Source organism: Canis lupus, chromosome 9 (genome assembly GCF_048164855.1).
Source record: "Canis lupus baileyi chromosome 9, mCanLup2.hap1, whole genome shotgun sequence".
Classification (NCBI taxonomy): Eukaryota; Metazoa; Chordata; class Mammalia; order Carnivora; family Canidae; genus Canis; species Canis lupus.
The window spans coordinates 55075852-55102006 of record NC_132846.1 but is presented as its reverse complement, the minus strand read 5'-3'; the positions used below and the strand labels follow the sequence as shown (position 1 = coordinate 55102006).

General features: G+C 42.2%; 1 protein-coding gene across 7 annotated transcripts in view; it reads left to right on the top strand.

The window, feature by feature from the left end:
* STON2 (stonin 2) overlaps positions 1 to 26155 on the top strand; it is a 168119-nt gene that overhangs the window by 97031 nt on the left and 44933 nt on the right. For 5 of the 7 annotated variants that reach the window (XM_072839573.1, XM_072839572.1, XM_072839571.1 and 2 more), the window contains one exon: positions 10332 to 10502. The exons of the other annotated variants lie outside the window; for them this stretch is intronic. In XM_072839573.1, coding sequence (XP_072695674.1) covers positions 10332 to 10502 — 171 coding nt within the window. The remainder of the gene's footprint in view (positions 1 to 10331; positions 10503 to 26155) is intronic. 7 annotated transcript variants of the gene reach the window in all.

The following is a 26155-nucleotide window of genomic DNA, read 5'->3' as shown; positions in this document are numbered from 1 at the left end:
TCTTTCCCTTAATAATATTTCCAGTCTTCTGGAGTCATGGTATAGTGAATGAGCATGGACTAGGAGTCAGAAGAGCTCATTTGGAGTCCTTGCTCTCCAGTTTAGCAGTGCTAAGACTTTGGGAAGTCACCTTGCCCCTGTAAGCCTCCGAGAACATCTAGCACACGGTGATAGCGATACACACTCTACCTGACTACCTCAAAGGGTTTATTGAGAAATAAAGTGAAGTATGCAATGTCAAGTTACCTTACAAACCATGAACATTTTGTAGATATCAGCTATTACTGGAAATTGCCCTATTAGCTATCCTACGGCATGCCAACCTTTGGATTTCATTTGCAGCTGGAACTTCTCTGGGTGATTTTCTGACCTCACTTGCTTTCCAACCCATGCTGGACCCCAAAGGCAGTTTTTTTCTTCAATACTCTACCAGTAGCCTTAGAATTCTTTGACTCCTTGACCTTCCATCATACCCCTTGGACAGTTGTCAGTCCTGGGTGACACCTTCCAGATCTTCCTGTGCTGCTGAGCTCTGCTAAAAACCAGTCTTGAATTGACTCTATTGCTCATCAAGAACCTTGCTTCTTCAAGTACCACTTCCTTGCATATTGTAATCTCTTTCCCCTATCCCTAAATTCTCTCTCCTAAATATACTTCATTAATTCCTACTTTTTTTTTTTAAGATTTTTATTTATTTATTCATGAGAGACACAGAGAGAGAGGTAGAGACACAGGCAGAGGGAGAAGCAGGCTCCATGCAGGGAGCCTGATGTGGGACTCGATCCCGGGTCTCCAGGATCATGCCCTGGGCTGAAGGCGGCACTAAACCGCTGAGCCACCAGGGCTGCCCAGTTCTTACTCTTAACAAAAGTTTGTTCAGTCTCATGTTGACATTTTTTGAAGGACCTGCTTTGATTAAGTTTCAAGTCCTAGTATAAATTTTGGCAGGACTGACTCCATAGTAAGTCCAAGAATATTATTTATGAAGCTTGTGAAACCCATATGCGTGGTCTGAAATCCTGGTCTTCCTCCAATTTACATCTTCCCCCTCCCTCTAGCATCTCCTTTGTAGATGCAGGATTTTTCATGTGGCAACAGGACTGACAGTCCAGCTATGTCCACAGTACCAAGAGAAAGAAGAGCTCTTGAGAAGTGAAACGGGCTGTTCTTCATGCAGAATCTTCTCCCATCTCTCCAGACCATCCCTGCACATCTCATTAGATGGAGACAATAGGAAACATTGGGGTAGAAAGGGGCATACTTGGTCAACTTTTAGGACTTTCTTTCTTCCAGTTCTTATTCTCTTTTTCCTTGCCTTTCCATTGCTACAGAGACTTGGTTCTTGGATTGTGTCTTAGAGAGTGTCTCTAGTCAGTCTTCATACGGGGAAAGGCTCACCATTTTTAGTGCTGACTTGTAGTTAAAATTGGCAGCAAGTCCTTTAGGGGAGGGGAGAAAGACATTTTTTTCCCCTAGTTTTATTGAAAAATAGTTAACATACATCACCGTGTAAGTGTAAGAAGTACCGCATGATGGTTTGATGTACATAAATTGTGAAATGCATACTACAGTAAGTTCAGCTAACATCCATCTTCTCGTATAAAAGGAAGAAGAAAAGAAGATTTTCTCTTTGTGATCAGAACTCTTGGGATCTGCTCTCTCAGTAACTTCCCTGTATGAGTGGTGTTAGTTCTTCTCACCGTGTTGTGCATTACATCCCTACCACTTACTGTAGCAGTGAGATACATGGCTTGGAAGTGGCAGCACGTCTTTGTTAGAAGAGCAGCCTGGCTCCCTGTGGCGGCCCACGGTTGCTGTCGGGTGTTTCCAGACTCCTGGTGTGTTTGTTCTTCACCAGTCCTCCCTCTGCTCTGTCTCTGCCTTCTGCCTGCCACTACTTCCTTGCACTGCCTCCCTTGTGGAAGTAACAACAGCCCCCGTGCTTCAGATCCCTGCAAGACACCTCCTGCTTTCCTTCCAGATGCCCACAAAAGGCATTTGCTGGAAGATGGCGTCAGGCAGCTAAGCCTTCGAGCCCAAGGAGGTCCGGGCCTAAAAAAAGCACCATCTGTATTAGTAGCACAGTGAGAGCCATGACCTCCAACCTTCCCCTTCTCCCCATTGGGGACCTTGAGGAACTTCTCTCGGAAGTTTGGTTTTGTTAGGCCCAAGGGCTGGGAGAAATCTGGTCACCTTCCCTAAGGGCTTATAGCCTCATATAAGGCTATGGCCCATATGGGCCTCATATATGTTTATGGCCCATTTTATTGCTGACTTTTGGGTTCAAAGGAGGATCTGCTGTGTTGTTTGAGAATAAAAATCAGTCTTTTTCAGACTGCCTTGGAGTTTCTTCCCAGGGAACATGACAGGCCAAATCTTCATTAAGCTGTTGAGGAATGAAGGAGGGATGGGCTCCATTTCTCCCTTCCACAGTGGCTGGCAGATGTCAGGCTAGGCTGTGTGGGCTCCTGGGAGCCTTTTGTTTGGTTTCTATGGCTGTCACCTCAATTAGCTGCCTGTGCATGTAGAGGAGGGACGATGCAGCTTTTCAACTTACTTTGGTGGCTGCAGCAGGGCTCTCTTTTTCTCCTCTGTCCAAGGCTGGAGATACGCAAAGAGACCAACTTGGTAGGATCATTTGAGTCTCCATTCAAAAATCATTGCTTCACTGGTGAGCAGTGATGGCTTCGGTGTGGAAGAAACATGGCTACGGCCTATCGGTTTTGCTTGCTCCTGGTTCTGTCAGCATATCCCGCAGAAAGTCTTTGCTGGACTCACTAAAGGCATGAGATCCAATCCTAGCTGTGCCCTTTCTGGGGAGTTCCCCAACCACTGAAACAGGTGTGGGGTGACCTGGGAGGGCCTCTGAATGTAATAAACAAGAGTAGATGTAAAGAGCCCAGCACAGTGTCTGGCACGTAATAACTCCAACCCACATTTCCAAAGGTGTGTGGGGCCGAATCCTCCCCGTTGCTTCCAGCAAGTATTCGAAGCATCTGTGGCTGCCACAATGGAACAATAAAATTCTAAACTCACTGAGAAGGCTTTTATCTGCTTCAGGCATCAGTTGTACACATGCGCGCACTGACACACACAGGCTCACATCTGTCTCCTGGGCACCGATGCCTCTGATGCCTCGTAGGTGGATCCTTTCGTCCCACTTGCATGTTTTGCTCTATGGTCTAGGTGGTGCCATTTCAGGGTGGACCAATAGGAAATGATTAAGCAGACCCTAACAATGAGCAGGACGCTAAGTCACAGTCTCTTCTGCCTCTCTCTTTGCCCTAACATAACCCCCGGGCAACTTGTCATGGCTTGTTTTCCAGAAAGATGGAGAGAAGTCAGTTGCATAGTTCCGTCTGCAAGGCCAGCTAATCCTGGGGCATGGTGGGCTTTTGAGTGGGTGCTAACAGATGGTATAAAGGGAAATAATTCCTGCCCTGGGGGAGCTAATCTGGGAAAATAAAACTAGTGCATCTGAAATAATTAGTTACCAGTTAAGTGTGAAATCATGTGTTACTGACCCTGTGTTAGTGTGCAGTGCGGTGGGGATAAATTAGAGAGCAGGGCTTTCTCCCCAGGTGCCTAGCACATTGCCTTGTGGAAGGATTGAGCAGAGTTGCAAATATATACACATGTGCTCATTAAGTAAGTAATAACAAAACAGCTGCGTGTGACAGCATTCCCAACATCTTTTTAAAAAAAATTAGATCTGAGGGCACCTCATTGGCTCAGTGGTTGAGCATCTGCCTTTGGCTCAGGTCGTGATCCTGGTGTCCTGGGACTGAGTTCCGCATCAGGCTCCCTGCAAGGAGCTGGCTTCTCCCTAGCCTATGTCTCTGCCTCTCTCTGTGTGTGTCTTATGAATAAATAAATAAAGTCTTTAAAAAAAAATTAGATCTGAGTTTTAATCTTAAGCATTTTACCGTAAAACATTATAACGTTAAAAGACATTTTGAGGAAATAGAAGAAGCCGTCCCTAATTCCACATCCCTAATGCAGTTAACTTATCAAAGACTGGAGTTCATTTTTAGTTTCTCCAGTGTCTAGCCCAGTGCCCAGCACACAAAGGGGGCTCAGTGAATGTTTGTGAATGCTGCCCCCCACCACACACACCACTATTTTGTATCCTAGATATCCAGCCAGCGGTTTTGTAAAGGGTACCAAGCCAGGCTCTCTACTCCATCATTGCACTGACTTCTCACAGTGTGAGGGATGGTATGCTGAGGCTCGGCTTGGTTAGGCGAGTAGGGTAGTGCTTGGGGGCATCACTGTTAGACCGTAGAGCCTTCCTAAGATACAGTAAGGAGAGAAAGGCAGGTGCCTAGGCTGGAGTGCTTCCCCCGCCATGCCTGCCCGGACAGCATTGCGTCCCCTTCCTCCCACTGCCAGACTCCACAAGGAGCATGCTTATTCCCAAAGTATCATTGTCAACAAGTTCCATGACTTCTGCCTCCCTGCTTTTCAGGTAAAGCAGGCTTACCTGTTGGTACTTGTATAGCTTTGAAGAGTCAGTCATAGATTCAGTTGATGTAAGATGAATTAAAACAGATCAGGTTCTCATGTTTAGGATCTCCCCCCTCCTTTGCTGTCTTTCTCACTAGACAGTTGAAGCCACACGGAGGGTGATGGGTCTGTAGCATTGGTCTCAGTTCACCGGACGTATTGGTTTCCTAGGGCTGCCATAACAACTTATCACAAACTGGGTGGCCTACAACAAGAGAAATTTGGTTTATGGCTTCACCCTGTCTTTTTCCCCTGTGTATCTTGATGACTTTGGTCCCTTCCTAAAAGGACACCAGTCATTGGATTTAGAGCCCACTCTAATGCAGTAAAACCTCATCTTAACTTGACTACATTCTCAAAGACTTATTTCCAGATAAAGTTACATTCACAGATCTGGGGCTTAGGACTTCAGCTCACATTTTTGTGGGACACAGGTGAACCCATTCCACTGAATGAGCCCTTAATGCACTTCATGTCATGTCAAATATGACAGTACTGGTATATTTTTATTTTGGTAAAAATCAACGTCTTCTTGTAGTTGAGGTCATGCTCACCTCTCTTGTCCTAAACCCGTGGGTTACTAATGGTACTTATTTTTAAAAGAGCCAAATGGAATAATTACCCTGGGAGCAAATAATTCCCTTTTCCATTCCTGCATAAATTCATGAGAGAACTTTTTGTATCCCCAGCATCTTGAAATATTGAAGCATCATCAGCTGGGGACACAGTAAAGTCAATCAAGACTATATTTATTCACTCCGCATTTATTGAGCTACTGCTGTTTGCCAGGCACCGTGCTAATTATGGAGGAGACAATAGTGCAGTTAGTAGTAACTGTAATTTCTTGAGCATCTACTATTTTTCAGACACTGGAACAGGCTCTTTGCATACTTTATCATGCATCCTCACAGAAGTCATACGGTAGGAGTTATTATCCCTACTTTATAGATGAGAATATTGAGGCTAAGAATGCCAAAATCCTTGAGCAGAATCCTAGAGCTCACAATTGAAAGAATCACATTTGAATATGAATGATGTACTGTGGACCAGTCCTTCTCTACCCTTTTTTTTTTTCTTCTCTACCCTTTGAAGGTTTCTGAATACTGTTTCCCAGTTGCTTCCTCCAGAAATCTAATTGGGCCATTTTTTTAAAAATTAAACTTTAAAATTCTCTTTTCAAGATTAGTGAGATATGTAGAATAGAAAGGAACTGATACATTGTCCCACACTTTATGGTCAAAAATAGAAGTAGAAAGTACATGCTTTCATTTCTATCAATATAAACTTTTAATAATAATAATAATAATAATAATAGCATCCTAATTAATCAATGGGGAAATAATGGGAGAAAATCATCGTTTTCTAGTCCCCATGAAATAATATCTAGACACTGATTCTCAACAGCTGCTAAGTGCCCAAAACCAGAGGTTATCAAATAGGAGTTACTTCCTGATGGAAGTACATAAGAACGCCTATCAACTATTCTATCTAAAAATCAAATAATGAATTTGATCAAGTCCCTAGATCTAATTGTGAATTCACAAGAAATATAGGGGCAGAGGAACATATTAAATCACACCAAATCAAAATGTGATTGTGGGACAATCTGTATGATAAAAGAATTTTATCCAATAAATTGCATGGAAAAACATAAAGGTGGAAAAAGAAGCTTTAGATGAAAAAAAGACAATATTTATAAATCAGTTGCCTAATTGTTTGAACAAAGTACCAAAAAAAAAAAAAAATCTTTAACAGATTTGGAGAAATTTAAATACTGACAGGATATTGGATATTAAGTAATTATAGTTCCCTTTTGGATGTCATAATATTTTGGTTATGTTTAACACACAGAATCCTTACCTTTTAGAGATAGATGCAAAAACGTTTATAGATAAAATGATATGATCCTGGGAATTTGCCTCAAGATAATCCAGAGCAGGTAAAAAAATAGGTGAAACAAGATTTGAATGACTTGGTAATTATCAAAGCTGGTGATGTATATGTGGAGGTTTGTTTCACCTTTGTCTCCACTTTTATCTATGTTTCAAATTTTTTATAATAAAAAGTTTAAAAATAGTTTTTATAATTATGCTAAAAGTAAGTAGTTCAGAAGGTCTGATAAAGCAGGAAGAATGGAGGAAAATAAGGAAAATGTTTTCCCCTGAAAATAAGCTGGTCCATTTTCTGCTAGCATTGCGCTCACCTGCTAGTTAGTATCCTGATGGACCTACCTTGGAAACAGCTGCTGAGTAGGCCATGGATCATGAACAGCAGAAACAACTTGGTTCCACTTTTAAAGCAATTACCACGCTCCACCACCAACACATTTAGAGAGCCAGATGCAGTGATGGTCACTACCTGATATTTATGTGGTGCTCAGCTGTTTACAAAATGTTTTACAGTTAATCTTCAATCACAGCCTTACGAGGTAGATGATATTTTCCTCATTCAAGAGACCAGGAAACTGGAATTCTGACCTAGGACTTCATCAGAACATAAGTAGACTGACCCAAGCCCTGTGTTGGATACAGTCGAGCACTGTTGTTCCCTCCCAGCTCCTAATGGCTGAGTAGCCAAAGCAAGCATTTAATGTCTTTTTTTTTTTTTAAAGATTTTATTTATTTATTCATGAGAGACACACAGAGAGAAAGGCAGAGACACAGGCAGAGGGAGAAGCAGGCTCCATGCAGGGAGCCTGATGTGGGACTCGATCCCCGGTCTCCAGGATCACACCCTGGGCCGCAGGCGTCGCCAAACCACAGCACCACCAGGGCTGCCCCATTTAATGTCTTTTAAATGTGCGTGTATGTCAGAGCAGGGCTGCACTATCTGTACCTGCTGTAGACTTCTTTCTGCAAGGATGGTCACTGCTGAATGTAGTTGAGAATAAGAAATAATGCATTGGACATTAACAGGATAAGGGGACAAATACCCGCAAATGAATAAGCTCCTCCTGTATTCTCGGTAGAGAGGTATAGTCTAAGCTGGGTGTGAGAGTCAGAGCTGGAGGAAAAAGAGTTAGGTCCATGCCTTTTTTTTTTTTTTTTTAAACCCTTAGCATAAAATGCATAGTGTCCACTCAGCTAAATCCACAGTAAAGAAATATGAATCTCTCTTCTTCTCTCAGTCTGCCCCTCTCACCTTCCAGGCTTTCCTTACTTAAGAAGGTAGATGAGGAGGGGGAAAAAAATGAGAGAGAGAGAGAGAGAGAGAGAGAGAGAATGAGTTTGGCAGGAGGATCACATCAAAGCATAGGCATCCTGAATCAAAGCTAAGGAGGCCTGGAATGATGTCTCAAACTATAAAGATGCTTCTGCTACCGTGTTAAGGGGAAAAGTGCCCAGTGGATTAATTTTGAAGACTTATGGTTTTTACAGAAAAATATATTGAGAGAATAAGCTAGTATCGATTCATATTATCCCTAGAGAGTTTTTATAAGAGAAATGAGTCAGTCAAACCATTCCTCAAATGACCTTTTAAATTCTAAGGCAAGGAAAGCTACTTCTAATTAAATGTTCAGTGCTTGTTCTAACTTGTATATTATGTCAGATTTGTGATATAGTATCTTTTGCGTATACATATAGAGATGTTGGAGTCCCTTAAGCAATCGTATGGGGTTGAAATGTATGCACCTTTAAAAATTATTTCATGGGTGAGACAGTGTGACAATCCTACAAGGTATGTACTGTTAGAGAAGACCCACATATTTTCTCGATTTGATTTCCTTGATAGTAAAAAGGAGGGGTTGTAGGAGCCAATCTCTCAAAATCTTTGAGCGATGGAACCTCATTTTTTTTTTGAATGATTATAAGATTTGTTGTAGTTTTGTTGTAGTTCTGTATTTATAAGATTTTAGCCAAGGTGAGGTTTTGGAACAGAATGCCTAATAATGACATTATTCTTAAGGGAAAAATGTGATCCATTTTATAATGCCAATTTGAGAAGTACATTGTGGCAACGATCAGGGTTGCTGACATCACGTTTACTTAATACAACTTCAAGCATTTGTTGTGAACTTATGTGCAGGATATGCAGGTTGAGATGGCTCTTTCAATCTCCAAGTGGGCTAATGGGTAATACCTACTTCACAGGATCGTTGGGAGCAAGGCTTAGTCAAATTAATACACAGAAAGCATTAAGAAAAGTGCCTGACACAGAGTAGCTGCTCAATAAATGGTGGCTGGAGTGTCATTGTCATCATTGTTATTGATCCTTATAACAACCTGTGATATTTTAGATCCTTCCCATTATAAACATGAATATCAAGTGTGGAGGTTACTACACAGAGCTAGAAGGGGGGGCTGGGCATTCTGATGGATTGTGACTCACATAGGGGACCCTTTTATAAAGCACTAATTCCTTATTATAGATCTACCTTTTACTTTTCGTGGCTCTGATTTATCAGTAGCAATTCTCTATTCTGATATGGAAAATTTCAACTACATTAAGATTTTTTAAGTACCAAATAAAATATCATGGATATGCTTTAATCTAGATGTGTTATTTTTAAAAGGGTGTTCATGTATGCTTCATATGTATAAAAATTTCTAAAGCAGATTCCTAAGAAATTCCTGACAGTCCCATTCTGAATTCAAAAAAGGCTTTGGGAAAGGATACATGGCACAAGGGGACATGGCACAATAAGTCCTGGGCTTGGAGATTCACAATATATGTTAGTATGCTAAAGATTGTGAAAAGCTACCAAAAAGAAACCTATACAGAATATTCTTCTTAACCATTGTTATACCTGTTAATATCCTGCAGAATTATATTTCATGGCATATCAGTATTGGAACTGATATAAAAATGTAAGAAAAGGTAACCTAGCCTTAGGGGTCAACTACAAGTGGAAAAAAAGATGACTAGTTCTTCAGGAATTGTGGGTGACATACCTGGTGGTGTGGTGTGATGAGTCTGGGTCTTAGATTCAGGCAGACCTGGATCTTTCACTCCCCAGCTGGCTGAGCCCTAGTCAGGTTACCTAACCCCCTAGTCTCAGTATGCTCACATGTGAAAGAAGAAGAAGGATACCGCCCTCATAAAGGCATTTGCAGGATTAAATGAGAGAAGCACCTGGTCTATAGGAGTTAGTTCCCTCCTCCTCACCCTTGGCTCCATCTCTCCATCTCCTTCTGCTGAAATACAGACACATTGCTGAAGGATCCCGCCATTTATAAAAGCCTTCATTTCAGGATTTAGCAGAGGCTAGGCTATCAGGTAACAAGTTCTTGCATCTTCATTGGGAATCTTTTTCTAAAATCGTGATCTCTGGATACCTCTTTCAAGAATGTGTCTTGTGTCCAAGAGAAGGTTCACCAACTCTGGGAGACTGTTGAGAATCCTGTTTTCTAAAAGTTAGAGCCAAAAAAAAAAAAAAAAAAAAAAAGAGAAATTCTTTGTCTAAATCATACCCAGGGTTACCTGCTCTGGGCCTTTCCAGGATCTGCACTGAGGTTGCTTGCCCCTTGCTCTTATTTCCTATGCCAGTGTTAATGCTCAGCCACGGTGGAAACAAATTTCAGGGTTAAATTTAAAAGCATGTGCAGCACTAAAGCATTGCCTTTTCAAAGTAACCTTTGCACAAAGCTCTTGGAATCTAATTACCCGAGTGTTATTTGCCTCCCCCAAAATACCCGTGCTTGTGCAGATTGAGTTTAAAGTTCAGGAAGTATTAACAAAAGGAATCAGAAGCAAGATCTCAGGCACAGCCTCTGAAGAATCTCCCTGTCTGTGCCTGGCCTCTCCCTCCTCCTGGGTGTGCCCGCCTGGGAAGGCCAGTGAGTAACCTGCACATTTTTTTTTCCATCTTGGCCCTTCCCACCCAGACGAGAGGACGGAGTGGCAGACAGGCAGGCAGACGGCGGTGAGTCCTGTTCAAGCATGCACGGAGCATACCTCTACCTGCACCCAGGGCCTGGACCCCTCGCCACCCTTACCCCACCCCAGGAAGAGCCAGAGCCCCTGCGAGGGTCCGGAGGGGGCCTCTGCTCCCAATGGTAAGGGCTGCCAGCAGCAGGTCCACTTCATTCATTTTATTTGCTTTGGTGTTGGCTTTTCTTTTCAGTTGTGTTTAGATGGGAGACTTTCTGATGGGATTAAAGGTGTTTTGTTTTGTTTTTTTTCTTTGGTTGATTGGTTAGTTCTCAGTAGTCCCAAGACAAAGGGTTGTCTTCCCCCAGCAGGGTTTATTAGAACTTGTAACCTGATAGCCTGGCCTTGAAACAAAACTTAACATACTAATTACTTCTGGTTAGTGTAGTTTACCCTTTTGGCCCTCTAAAAAAAAAGAAAAAAAGACTTTACCATATAGGTTTTGAAGGAGGAAAGTGCTAAGTATTGTGGCCATTTTAATACATGGGCACTTGTACTAATTGAAAAGTAGCTTGTTACTATAGCTTTAAAATAGACCAAGATGACGTTTTGTCTCAAAAGGGGCAAACGGAAAAGCTTTTTAGAAGGATTTCAGTGCTGAATGAAAGATGCTAGCAGAGGGGTTTGAATAAGAGAGTTACAAGATAAGTTGGTCTAATTAAATATATATGAACATAGAAGTATTGAAGTCAATCTGTGGTGCTCTGAGAAGAAGAAAGTCAAATTTTCAATGTGGGATTCATGTGGTATTTAAGGGAGAAAACTGAGAGCTTTGTACAGTGTGTTGAGACTTCTTTGAGGGGAGTGTTGGAAGGCAAATGGAGCACGCTGGGAAGCAGGTTTTTTTGCATGGGGCTGGTGCCAAAGACTTCTCCCTCAATTGCTGTGGGTGAGAGTAATTCAAAGTAATCAAGCACTGCATTGTTAACAGGCTTCTGAGTTTCAAATATTTATTCTAAACACAAGCCGTTGATTGCACTGGTATTTGAGGGACTAGAGCGCTGCCTCTGGTTCCTGGCCTAGCCTAGACTTTAGTACCTGGGGAGATTTCAGGAAAAAGGTTGTAGGAAAGATAAAGCTATGTATAATGTGAATTTGATACCACACTATTATAGTGTATTTGAGATGGCCCCGTTTCTTTAGCAGCCACGAGGAATTACACTGTGGTTACGTGAGAGTGTGAGGATGCTGAGCTAAGGGGTTTTATAGGAGAATGGTGCAGAAACTGCAGTAGAAATTGCCCAAAGCTGAGGCACTCCCATGATACATGGGGAAGTTTGCCCTGTGCCCGGGTGTCCCTGCAAATGCAGCATGGCTTCATCCCTGGCACCACTCTGCAGGCAACGTAGGGATTTTCTATGAGAACAACCTGTACTTCACATAGCTAGGTTTTTAGAGCGGCAGTAAAAAATAGCCCTAAAAAGTAGTGTACCAAGGAAGATATGAAGTTGGAGGGACTGTGTGTGCGTGTGTGTATGTATGTTGAAGTGGGGGGAAGGAGCACAAGCAGGATGAAAATCCCCTTCTTAGATTGCATACCCTTTGGGGCACCTGGATGGCTCAGTCAGTCAGGCATCTGCTTTCTGCTTACGTCACCATCCCGGGGTCCTGGTATCGAGCCCCACATCGGGCTCCATGCTCTTTGGGGAGTATGCTTCTCCCTCTCTCCTGCTCCCCTCCTCCACCACTCGTGTTCTCCCTCTATCTCTTGCTCTGTCTCAAATAAATAAATAAAATCTTTAAAAAAATTGCATACTCTTCTTCTGGCATTATATCTTTTTCTGAAAAGAAATCAGTAATTCTTCATCGTCATTATCCGCATTTCTGTGCTGATAATGCCAGTAGTTTGCTTTCTTACAATTTTACTTTCCCCTTAGCTAATTAATCAAAAAGCACAGTCTGACTGTAGCCCCATCAGCCAGCTCATTAAAAAACCAAGAATGCCACTTACTTTTTTGCTGAGTGAGCAGAAGATGGGGGTGGGAACCTTTCTGGTGATTTTTACCTGGCGATGTGAGATTTATATTTGTGACTCTGTTCAGTTGTGATTGAAAAACAAGCAGATGCCACTCCAAGCGCCCATGGAGTTAACAGCACTGATAGCAGTTCTAGCCTTTGTGAGCATTTACAGTTTGGTTACTACACGTTCAGGTATAAAGCATCACTATCCCATGGGGCGCCTGAGTTGGCACAGTTGTTTAGTGTCTGACTCAGGTCATGATCTCAGGGTCATGGGTTGGAACCCTGTGTCAGGCTTCTCACCCAGCAGGGAGTCTGCTAGTGATTCTCCATCTGCCTCTGCCACTTGTGCCCTCTCTCTCTCTCAAATAAATAAATCTTTAAAACAAACAAAGAAAAACATCACTGGCCCTGCCATACCTGCTTGACCCCCGGATCCAGTGCCTGGGAGCAGAAGACAGTTTAGAAGAGAGTGGGCAGTGTTTCCTCCTATTGATAGCCTGTTCTGCACATTTTCAGAGCTTTGTAGAGTTTCTTCTCAAACTAAATTAAATGCAATATCTTCTTGAATTTGGCTTTTCTGAGGCATCTGTATGGTGAATTTAGCATTACTTTTCATTTCGTTGTGTTTTTCATGCACTCCTGTGGCTTAGTCTCTTGATCAGTGATATCAAGCAGAGTGAAAATTGGCCATATAAATGGGAACCAAATAGGCACTTAAGACAACCTTGTGTGTGAGCAGCACGTGCTTTCTCCTTGCATTTGACACATTGCTTCAAAGAGCCTCTGGGCATTACCCAGCCCTGGCCACTTCTCTGCCATCCTATGTTTTCTGGTGCTGTGATTCTTTTCCCTACCACCCCCTGCTGTCCCAAACTACACAAATAGGTGTTTAGAGAATTTAAGTAGAAATAACCAAAAAAATAAATAAATAAAAAATAGAAAGCAACACCTTAGTTGTAAGGATGCTGTAATAACTCCTGCTGCATTCCAGCCAGGCTACATACATCTTAGGGTGTGAGTAGAGGACAAAGTCGTGGATTCAGGCACTGTCCTTTCTGAGCACTTTCTAAGTAGGTACAGTGAAGCATGGTGAGTGAAATGGGGGAGTGGAGGGAGTGAAGCAGCTGGAGGCTAGAATATAATTAGCCTCAGCCTATAATCTTCAGTAAGCGCCAGTTTCCTGCTCCTCGGGGCTAGTGTGTTATTTTTTTCCTGCAATATTCCTTACGCATTGGTCCTCCTATTAATGCTGTGGAGTCCTTTGCAGGATGTAGCTCAGATCATTTAGTCACATTCATCTGTAGGCACATCCTATAAAAGAGGAGACATGGCAGAGAGACTCGCCCTGAACAAGTCCTCCTAAGGATTGCATGTCATCCACATCATCTTTAAGAACCTCAAAGGATGAGTGAAATAAGTCCATCGGAGAAGGACAAACATTGTATGATCTCATTCATTTGGGGAATATAAATAATAGTGAAAGGGAATAAAGGAGAAAGGAGAAAAAGTAAGTGGGAAATATCAGAAAGGGAGACAGAACATGGAAGACTCCTAACTCTGGGAAACAAACTAGGGGTGGTGGAAGGGGAGGAGGGCGGGGGGTGGGGGTGACTGGGTGGCGGGCACTGAAGTGGGCACTTGACAGGATGAGCACTGGGTATTATTCTGTATGTTAGGAAATTGAACACCAATAAAAAATTTATTATTAAAAAGAACCTCAAAGTATGATAAATAGTGCAGAGAAGAAATAGATATCTTTTGCTTTCCTTTGAGGCTGAGGTCTTGAGGAATAAGTTAGGTATGTGTATGCAGGCAGGAATAGAAATGAGGAATATCAGATGAAACTTCACCTTAAGGATTGTATAAATTTTTGAGATTAGGTGAAAACTTTGGCCTATACTTAGAAATCGTATTTGGCTTAAGGCAACCTTCTCTCCCTTCAGTTGTATGATAGACTTTGAAGCTAGTCTCTTGTGATAATGACTTTGTAGCTCCTCTTATCAAGAGGTAGAGTCTGTTTACCCTGCCCCTGAATCTGGGCTAGGCCTTGTAACTTACTCTGGCCAGTAGATTATGCAGAAGTGAAAGTGTGCATAGGTACCAGTCAGTCCCCAGTGTAGGGTCTTAAGCGGCCTCATACATTTCTGCTTGCTTACCTAGAATCTAGCCTGGTTACCCTGTGGACACTCCTAGACTCAGTTGCTGTGGCCCAGAGACCCTTGTCTCCCCAGCTGATGGTGATCTTATACCAGATATGTGATTGAGGATATCCTAGACCAGCCAGCTGACCTGACACAAGAGTGGGCCCAGCAGAGATCACATGAGCTGATCCAGAGACTCAGGAGCAATCCTTGAGTGCCTCTTGTTTCAAGCTACTGAGTTTTGGAATGGTTTCTTAGGCTAACAACAGCTAATGAATTCATGTGGTTACCTGGAGATGGTGCATCTGTGTTCACATTCTGGTCTGTGTTTTTTTTTTTTTTTTTAAGATTTTATTTATTTATTCATGAGAGACACAGAGAGAAGCAGAGACACAGGCAGAGGGAGGAGAAGCAGGCTCCATGTATGAGCTGGATGTGGGACTCGACCCCGTAACTCCAGGATCACGTCCTGAGCCGAAGGCAGACAGACGCTCAACCCCTGAGCCACCCAGGCGTTCCACACATTTTGATCTGTTAACGTCCTTACAAATGCTTAGTGCAACTCAGCCTAAGAAATTCAGTAGTGCTTGGAGGGGTTCTATAAGATGGGGGGCATTTCCAATTCTTGTGATCATCAGCTTTACTTTGAGGCCTTTTTAACAACACATGTCTGGGCCTTATGTCAGATTATTCGAATCTGTAATGTAGAAAGCTCTAGTGATTGCCTAGGATTGAAAACCAATAAGCCATTGATCTTGTTGCTCCCTTCCATTACTAAAAGATGCAGAGATTCCAGTTCCTCTGTACTTAGGCAAACAGCACTCCAGTGGTTCAGAGTTTATTACTGATTTGATCTCCTTCGAGCCACATAAGTAAACTTTGTAATCATCTTGGGCAATCTACATTGACCTGATCCTAGATGGGGAAAGTTCACAGGTGCAGATTGATGGCTGCGCTTGTATGTTGTTTACTATGGTATCCTCTGAGATTTAGAACATGGTATAAGTCCATGAATAAGTCTTTGGCATTAAGGATGTAATAGGACCCTGCTTTGAGGACTTTAGAGTCTAATGGGGGAGGAAATATCAGAAATCTACTTGTTACTTAAGAAAGCAAAACAAACAATGTTTTGAACATCAAACTACAGGTGAATTTTTACTCTGGTGCCTGTATCAGTTGTTGCAACAATAATGCTACATTGCAAACAACCACAAAATCTCAGTAGCATACAGTAGTATGTTTTTATTAACCCATCTGTCTGCAGGTTAAGATGGGAAGAATTCCCAGATCTTGGCTTAGTTGGGGGTGGCTTTATTCAACATGTCCCTCAACCTTTCCCTAGGATTGGCTGTTAGCTTAGCTACATTCTCCTCATGGTGATGGCAGGCATAAAAAAGCATAAGCCACAATGAAAAAGCTCATTTCAGGCCTCCGGGTATGTCATTGATCTGTTAACATCTGTTGGTCAAAGGAAGTCACATGGTCAAATCCGTTGTCCAAGGCCAGGGAGATAGAGATTTGCAGAGAGAAACTGCAAAGTCAGGGTGAAGTTATTTCTTTAGATCATACAACATGTTTGCTACCATCATTTCTTTCTCAGGCAAAAAGAAACTAGTTTCCATCTAGTCGGATCATTTGAGACCTTTTCCTAAATCTTAGCCCAGTGTTGCAGTGGTTAAAAGAGATTTGGGTGAAAATCCCTTTCTGATGGCCCATCTGTCCCAGATTGCTTGGTGAAAAACCTTTAGCCTGTGCTCTGGTTGAGATGGGAAACTAGTGTTCTTTTTTTTTTTTTTTTTTAAAGATTTTATTTATCTATTCATGAGAGAGACAGAGAGAGGCAGAGACACAGACAGAGGGAGAGGTAGGCTACCTGCAGGGAGCCCAATGTGGGACTCAATCCTGGGACCAGGATCATGCCCTGAGCCAAAGGCAGACGCTCAACCGCTGAGCCACCCAGGCATCCCTCTAGTGTTCTTAATAGATTGAGCTCCTTAAGTATTCTCCAGGGCAGAAACTGTTTTATAGTGTTACTAAGAATAACAACAGAGTACAGTTAACATTAAACAATAGGAGTTTGAACTGTACAAGTCCACATGTACATGGATTTTTTTACAGTACTATACATGTTTTTTCTCTTCTTTAAAAAAAAAAAAAACAAGATTTTATTTATTTGAGAAAGAGAGTAAGCACAATCAGGAGGAGGGGCAGAGGGAGAAGCAGACTCCACACTAAAAAGGGAGCCCAACATGGGGCTTGATCTCAGGACCCCAGAGTCACAACCTGAGCCAAAGGCAGACGCTCAACCACTGAGCCACCCAGGTGCTCCTCTTCCTTGTGGTTTTTCTTAAGGAAGGATTTCTTACTCTTAAAGTTCTCAGTAAGGCTTCTGATCAACAGGTTAGGTTACATGATGTGGGGTGTTGGCTCCCCTAACTCCCAGGTTGTTCAAAGGTCGACTGTACTTTATTTCAGGCCACTGATGTATAGGCATTGCTATTGATCATTCTGTGCCTTTGGATCTCCAGAGTGTATCAGATTTACCTCTGAAGAAACTGAGGTACAAAAGATGATGTAACTTCAATGGAACCACATCTTTTAGCTGTCAGAGATTAGTAACCTGTCCTGTTGGTTTTTCTGCTTTTGCTTGGCAATCTGATCGATGCTGCCTTGTTTTACAAAAAGCATATGAGGATATCATTACTTAATGGGTTTATCTTCCTAAGAAACCCTTCCCTCCTAGTACTTATGTTCCATGGGAAATAAAGAAGTCCAACAAGGAAGTGTTCAATACTATAAGATTTCTGCAATACAGTGTTTGGGAAATTAGCTGGATTATAAGTCCTTTCTAAATTCTCTTTGTTACTGTCTTGACCACAGAAATAAATTGGGGTGGGGACTGTTTAGATAGACGTCCTTGCAGGGTTCTTGTGACTACGCTTCTTACGTGTATTCTCTGAGCCCTCACCTGCCACTTCTGTTGCCTAGTGACTGTTCAGCGATTGCTTGCCGCGGTTCTCTGACAAACAATGCGATTTCTATTTTATGTGGAAGGCTGATGTGATTAAACAACTCATTTAAACAGATGCTTTGTAGGAGGCATGATATGATTGGAATAGGCATTTTTAGTGGAATTCTTGTCAAATTAGCCATGCAAACAATCAAATAATGACAGTGGCCCTGAATATGTAATCTGCTACAATTAATGTATAAACTGGTTATCTTTGATAAGTTGTTTCCATTCTGATGATGGCTTTGCTGAAAACCTCATGTGTCTCCCATACAGCATGAATGCTGCATTATATGTTGTTATTTGAGCAATGGTTTAATATCCTACCCCTCCTCTTGCTCAGTGCCAAGGGCCATATCTGCATTGTTTACCACTGAAAACCTAGGAGCCAGCATAAAAATCTACATAAATAGATAATGGGTGAATGCACAGGTGAGTGGATGCTAAGACCACAATATCCAGCGCCTGAGACAAGTGTAAGGTTCTTCCCAGGTGATTCTGCCCCCAGCAAGGGGCAATGAAGGGTTAATGTTCTCTTTGGGAGCTGGAGGGATTTGGATATGGATCTCAGCAGAGCGGCTTGAATCACATTCTTTCTGCTACTATAGCAACAGGTTGAGAATTCTGCAGGCTTTATCCCTGCCTCCTGCCTACGTTGGAAATGCCTGTGTGCAGGCGACTTCATTGTCTGGGGGACAATGGTTTTTTTTTGTTGTTGTTGTTTTTTGTTTTGTTCTATGATGTTTCAATGAAGCAGCTCCTTTGCAGAGACAAAGAGGCCAACACAAAGGGCTAAGAATCTTGGAGAGGCCGAGAGAGATCTTGTTTTGATTGGAGGGACATTTCCACTCTTTTGTCCCTGGAAGAGGTGTGAAGTGGGGGAGGATTTGAGGTTTAGTGGTAGTCTGTAGTATCTTTTCCTCCCTACTTCAGGAGACCCGCGCTTCAGAGAGACACCCTCTGGCAGCTTTTGGAAACCTTTCTCTTTCTATCTTTGCTTAATAAATAGGGTGGTAGTGAAGCTCTTGGATGATTGCCCATGTTGTGTTCACTTCAAAGTTTGAGAAGCCAGAGTAGCCCAGAATGTAGGTTTCTCCTTCTGTATTCAAGCAGTCCTTCCAGTCAACTCTGCATCTTTGTTGTGTGCTGAGAAGGAAGGGCAAACCGAGTCTGAGAAATGGAAGTGTTAGTCTTCACTTGGCGTAGCAGTGTTGTAAAGAGAGGAATGAAGATGGGGAAGCTGCTGAGGAGAGGTGCTTAGGCCGTATTAGCTTGCCAGGAGGTGTCGCGGGCATTCAGAAACTGCTCTGCCTGTGAACTCTGGGCTGCTTCTCACGTGGGGTTAAGCTTAGAGTTTAAGGCTAATTGTAGTTCCTGTTGGGCTAATGGCTCAAGTCATAGACCTTAAATATCACCTTGGATTGATTGGGCCGCATTGCCACAGTACTGTTTTCACTTTGCACACAGATGGGGAAATCTGCCTGGTTCCCTCTTTGTCCCTGGGTTACAAAAACATTTTGGTTGGAAGTACCCAAACCTATCCAGCCATTCTGCAGAAGCAGAACGAGTTCTTTTATTAAAACTTTGATTTCAGGGGTGACTGGATGGCTCAGTGGGTTAAACTGACTCTTGGTTTCGGCTCAGGTGGTGATCTCAAGGTGGTGAGATTGAGGCATTGGGCTCTGGGCTCCAGGCTGAGCTTGGATTCTCCCTCTCCCTTGCACCTGATTCCTCTCCCCACCCCCATCACCCCTACTTCTCTTGTTTGTGTGCACATGTGTTCTCTCTCTCTCTCAGATAAAACCTTAGACAACTAAAATTTAAAAGTTCGCTTTTAAAAATCTTTTATCACCAACCTACTACATACCATTTGAATATGGGATAAGCTCTTGCTCTTTAAGTCTCAGAGTTCCCTCGGCCCTGCTACTTAAGTCTGGCATGGGCACTGAAACTGCCGTTCTTGTGATATAATCCTGAGGGTTTTAGGCTGGGAGCCAGCAGCCCCTGGGGTCTAGTCCTAGTCCCAGTGGCCTTGAGAAGCTCCTGTGGGGATTTCAGTCCATTGTGTGTGGAATGAAAGATGTGGATAACAATGCTAGCATGTCCTTCACATCTCTCCTACATATAAAAAAAGTGGTACTCCAATTGTTTGACAAGTAGAAAAAAGCCTTTGCTTTGTTGAAGATCTTATAATTTGCAGCTCCCTTTACTCCTCCTCATGCTTCAGGTCTCTTCTTAAGTGTTGCTTCCTCAGGGAAGCCTTTTCCAGACCTATCCCAGGCTAGAGCAGGACTCCAGGCATATGCTCCCTGCTAAGGGTGTTCTCTTATTTCATCACACTTAGCACAGTTTGTAATGATGCATTTCTTTGAGGGGCTGTTTTTTTGTTTTTATCAATTTTCTTTCTCATTCTGAGACTCAGGATTCTGGGAGGCAAGCTCCCAGTCTGGTTTGTTCACCATTGACTTTGCATAGGAGCCACTCAGTAAACATTTGCTGAAGACTCAACAATGCTGCATTAGCCTTTCCGGAGGATACAAAGATGATTCCATGACAGTCTCTGCCCTTAAGGATCTTCAGATTTACTTTTCCTGTTTCTCTATCATCCCACTGCATACCCAAAATAGGCTGCAAGAAATTGAAACAAAAATCCCTGAGCTCTTGTCATTAATCTGATCACGAGATAGGCTTTAGTTTTCCTTGATTGGACTGGTTAGTTTTTTTTGAGACAGAATTCATGAACTGAAGCAAGGTCCTGGACAGAGGTTCTAGGATGGAAGGTGGACTGGATAAAAAAAAAAAAGAGAGAAAGAGGGATGGAGAAATAAGGAAGAGAATAAGACAGCAAGAAGAGCATTGAAATCCTAGGGTTCTGTCTTTTAATTAACTTGCCTGTGAGTGTCTTTTTTGACTGATAAGCTTTATAAGGAAGGACATGTTTCTTAAACAGAATTCCCACCTAAAGTGTTGAGTAATGGAAACACAGAGTTTGCAACCGAAAGGTGATCATCAGCACACAAAAAGTTGACCGGGCTCCAGAAATCTCTTTGCATTTTAAAACCAGAAGGATACTGATTTCTAAGAGGATTGGCGGGTTCCTGTAAACCAGTACAGTTATGATCAATACAGGTGTTTGCACCATGAAACTAGAGCTAGCCATTGCACATTTAAGCAGCAAGCCTAGACTAGATGCTGCCGGGAGCGAAAAACAGGAATTCCTTAGGTTGGAGGATGATGGGTATTCATCAACCAGGTACAGGAGGCGTGAAGGGAAGTTGATTGAATTAGAAAATACAATTGCTTTTGGCCTGAGTTTGCAGTTTGTAGGGGGATGACTTAGGGGAGTTTTACTGATTAAGTTTCTACAGAAAGCATGAAATCTCTAGCTTCAAAAAGCCAAATAGCTTCAATTTATCTTGAGAACGGGTATAGGTGGAAAGTATGGACAGTTGAGAGAAGGTAAAATTTCTCTTCTGGCTCCTCTTCTTAGAGAGTTCCACTTTCATGGCAGAGGACAGCCTTTGCCTGCATAGTTGTCCCAGCTTCTGTTTCTCACCAAAACCCTTTGCCTGCCTTTATGCTTGGTCCACTCGGGAGCTTAGATCCCAGTCAGACCATATCCCTCCCAAAGCCATTCCAGGAAGAAAAGAATGACTCAAACAATCACATAATCTCTCTTCTTTATGAGGAGGAAGGAATTTTAGCCAAGAATGCAAGGTGTGCCTGTGGGCTTTGCGCCTACACACCCCCACCCCCACACATGTCCATTCTGCTTTTTCACTTACTTGGACCGAGACAGTATGGTATACCATGTTGGCCAAAGGCCAGGAAATAACTGCGTGAGGTTGACAAGTAGCCAAGACATCAGGCTTATGGGTCTCACTAGGCAATGTTAATTGGCTCCTCCTTCATTTACAAAAATATACTCAACAAAGATAGTATGTGGGAACGTGGTGCTTTCCTATCTGATGTCCCTCTGCGAGTTAGTTCCAAAGAAGGTCTGCTCCAAGCAGTGTCTTGGTTTCCCTAGGAATTTGCCCCTTTCTAAAAGCACTTTCACACAGTTCTTTACAAAGCAAATCCCTTTGTTTTCAGTGGCAAAGCTTCTCTTAAATCTCCACTCTACCACTTCCTACCTGTACAGCTTGGGCATGTTATCCAACCTCTCTGTTGCCTCATTTACTTCATCTTTATGTGGAGTCAATAATGTCTCTCTCATGGGAGACTTGTGGGAAGCAAATAAGATCATCTAAGGAAAGTTTTTGCACAGTGCCTGGCACACAGTGTGCATTTAAAAGTTGTCACTGTTTTTAATCTGACAATGAGATTTCAGCCTATTCTCTTCTTCTTTGCTCCTTCAGGGTTAGAAACACCCCCTTGACATTTGGTAACCCTCAATATCTGGGTTCTATTCTGGTGTGGGGAGAGAAGAGCAGAGCGAGAGAGATGGTTGGGCAGGAGTGAGGTGATGGAGACCTGTGCCCCTGTTCTTCTACTCTTCTTCCATTGCTCTTTCCATTATACCATACTGATTCTTTACCTGTTGATGGCCGGATACAAAGGTAGGTGTTGTGCAGAAAGGAATGTGGATTCAGCTGTGTCTTCTAGGAGGTGGTAATCTGAGTTCTAGATTCTAGTTCTAGGTAATCTAAGTTCTAGTTCTAGGTCTTTTACCTGTTCTCTGAGTATGCAACATGTCTTGCTGTTTAGCTAAAATCCTAGCTCAAACCCACCCCAGGAACTAATGTCTAATACAAACAAGCACTGTAGGGATACCAGTGGTACCAGTATGATGATCATGGTCATGGAAGACAGGAGTAGTCATTGAAGCATTTGGCATTTAGAGAGAAACACTTTTAAAAAGCCAAAGAGCAGGTCGAGTATCAAGCTTTCTGAGCTGTCCAATCTTTCTAGACTCAGGCTCGACAGGAAGGAATATGAACTGCTGGACCTGGAAAGAAGGCCCAGGAGAAAGGAAACAGGAACTCCCCTGTCCAGCTCCTCTATGAGACAGCGGTCATTAGAGTGCAGCTGAGTAGCATGGCCAGGGCCCTGAGCTTCTGTAGCCCTCGTCTCCTGACCCACAAAGTACAGGTGATGATCAGACATTTGCTAACATATATAAAGCACATGGCTTTAGGTGCTGGCATAAATTAAATACTCAGGAAATATTAGCCATGATTGGCTTAAGAATACCTCCTGGCTCTTCTGCAGTTTGGATGCCAGTTGTGCTCCCCAGTTCAACATAACTTCAACTTCCCCACTTGTTTAATGCTGCCTACTGCTCACATGTTGACCACAGTTAGCAGGGAGGAGGTGCCCTGTCTGTGGCTCTGGGTAGTCTTGACAGTTCGTAAGTTGGAATGAAATGAGCCTTCTCAAGTGTTCAGAGATAACTGTCATGTCGTTACCATAGATGGTGAGGCTGAGCCTATGGCCAGCAGGCTCATCACGCAATGAGCAGGAAGCTCTCTGGTAATGACTGCAGAATGGCACTGTATATATTTTTATTTTTAACATGAATTCATATTTTATTATTTCTTGCATTTGTCTCATCAAAGCAATGTTTTATTCTTCATTCTGGGGAAAGTGGGGTCACTTCCATTGCTATCTCTCACAATAAGAAAGTGGAAGAGTGGGTATAGATTATACAGTTTTAACACTAGACAAATTCAGGGTTATCTAATCCAAGCCCCCCAGTGGTACAGATGTGGAAATTGAGCCCCAAGGATATATTTTTTTAAAGATTTTATTTATTTATTCATGAGAGACAGAGAGAGAGAGAGGGAGAGACACAGGCAGAGGGAGAAGCAGGCTCCATGCAGGGAGCCCGATGTGGGATTCGATCCCGGGACTCCAGGATCATGCCCTGGGCCTAAGGCAGGCGCCAAACCGCTGAGCCACCCAGGGATCCCCGAGCCCCAAGGATATTAAATGAATTCTCTGCTGGCAGAAGGACTGGTCTTCCAACCCTAGTTCAGGGTCCTCTATGTATGCTTTTTGGTTTATTGCTCTTCCAAAGTGACCATGGACATCAAACGATATGAGAGCCATTGTTTTTGGGATGTAAAGGTGCTCATCTCTGTGGAGGATTCTCAAACAAGATAATAACACCTTTGACCCAGTCTCTTCCTGTCTTTGGCACATTATCCCTGACTAGCCATGAAAATACACATCTATTACACGAAAGAGGCAGTGGTGACAGAATGAACAGTTCCTGTTTTTCTCGTCTGAAGGAGAACTTGGCCACTAAATATGTGCTCTTACAGAGTCATGATCAAAACAGATTCAGATCCCTAAACTGTAAACATGGTCCAGAGGATTGATTGAAGGATATCCATCTATTGAATATCCATCCTCTATGGAACCTCATCCTCTAGCTCTGTAATTCAAAGAAAAGGTCAGATCTACAGAGCATAAGACATGGATATTTATGAATAGATTTTCTCGAGGATGATTGGTTATGTGATTTTTAAGTCTTTTAACTAAGGAAAATTTTAAGATATATAGATAAACAAAATAGAGAAGGTATTTGGAGAAAATACACACACACTCAAGATAGCAATTATTCAAAACCAAGATACAACAAATTATAGAATTATCTAGACTAGACTTAATTTTTCTCTTGATCTATATAGATTATCTTCTTAGTGGTTTAGATGCAACATTTGACATTTCCTTCTTCATTTAAAGCCAATAATTACTTACCTATCAAGGAGCTGCTATGCATCAAACACCATAATGATGCTTTTTGTGAGATCTCATTTAATTTGCATAGTACTGTGAGGTAGGTGTGATTTTTCTCATTTTATTGATAAGGACGCTAAGGGGTCAAGGTAGATTTTTTAGGTGGTTGATGACCTATTTCTGTTCCTATGGAAGTAGAGCACAGTAAGGTTTTAGGCAACTACCAAGGAAAGGTTGTTAATCAGGTTCCTGAACTAAATAAAGCTTGACTATCAGAAGACCAGTCTGTTCTATCTGACTAGCACCACCCTAGAAACTGCCCTCTGAATTTTGAAGATGCAGCCTATTAAAGCAGCCATTGTGCCCCTGATCTTCCCATAGTCCCTTAGTGTATATGACTATGGGTAAAAGAAGACTTCTGGGTGAGTCTGGTTTCCTTGGAGAACTTCTTTTTCCTCTTTCAGTTCTTTCAATTTTCCCTGCACCAGTAGCTCCCCTTTCTTCATGGGCTCCTTCATGGGCATTGCTAGGGATGGATTCAGAGTTAGAGCATGAGGATCTAGGTTCTCCAACACCAAGAGGCACAGCTGTGAGTAAATGCTCCAACTTTAGTACTTGGACTCTATAATTGTGTTTTGTTCTTAGAGTCTTTTTAAAAATAATTTCTAGGTCTTAAAAATAAATAATTTTTAAAAAACAATTTCTGGGTCTGAGCTGGATTACATAATTCCAGAGACATTGCAAGTCTTATCACTCCCTAATGGTGATGCCTAAAATTGGTAAACTTTTTTTGTGAAGTCCTTTCAGAACCAATTTACATTCAGCAGACAAAAGTCATTCTCTTTCTTTAGTCACAGTAATAAAAGCTAAAGATATAATAGCTTCAGATACGGTATCTCATTTACCAACCACACCCATCAGAAAGACTATTAGTCCCTCCTAATGTATAAGGAAATTGAGACTCAAGTAAACTGTCATGTGTTCCAGGAAGTATCTAGAATACAGATTTCTCTAACTCCAAAGCTCACACTGGGTTGTGTTGTCCCTTTTTTTAAAAAAGGAAATATATTTATAGAAATTTACACACCAGCTTTGACTCTGAGTCTTGAATGTTTTTGAGAAATCAAACCCAGTTAACCTCAAGGAAGGAAGATTTGCCACCACTAAGGTCATGCTGAAGAAAACACCATAGTTTCTAGAAACATTTCCAAAAGCTACAATCCAGAAAGGCCTAATGTTAAAATTGCATGAATGCAATGTGTGTATAACTTGCCAGGTCAGATTCATTTGGAGGTGTAATTTCTGTTTGTTTTTTAAAAATCTCCCTTGTTAATGTTGGCCCATGTTCTTATTTTGTGAAACGTGAAGGGTCTGAGCACCTGATTATTGAGATGATTCCCCAAACACCCTTCCAGCTATAACAGTATTTCTATAGATTGTCACTACCTTCTGCCATGCTGTCTATTCAGGATAATTTAATTTTTAGAAGTGTTCCTTATTTAAATAATATTCTACACAAAGTATTGTTTGCTCTCCCACTTATCAGTACTCCTTATTATAGCCATCAGCCAAAAAAGATAGTAATTATCATTCTTAGGCACAGCTGCAGAGCTGTCTTTGCTGGATACCTTAAGGGGATAATGCTCTATTGTACCTTTTTATTGTCTGCTTTATTGGAGAATGTGCAGTTGTAGCTAGATTTCCCCTTCTTCATTTTCGTGGGACCCAATGATTTGAAATGCTGTTGTTTTTCCTAATGTGAGAGTCATTGCAGAACCAACCCTGGGATGTTAGAAAGGTCATCGTTTCTAAAAATCATACTTCAGTCTTGAAAGGATGAAGACTAAGTTTCAAGAAGGTGAAAGTTCTTGTTTGCACAGTGTGACTAGTCAAGCTTTACTTTTGTGCTTAGTGACATACATAAAAATGTATGGTTGTCAATATAGAGAGAGTGAATGAAGGAATCAGTAGGATCCTT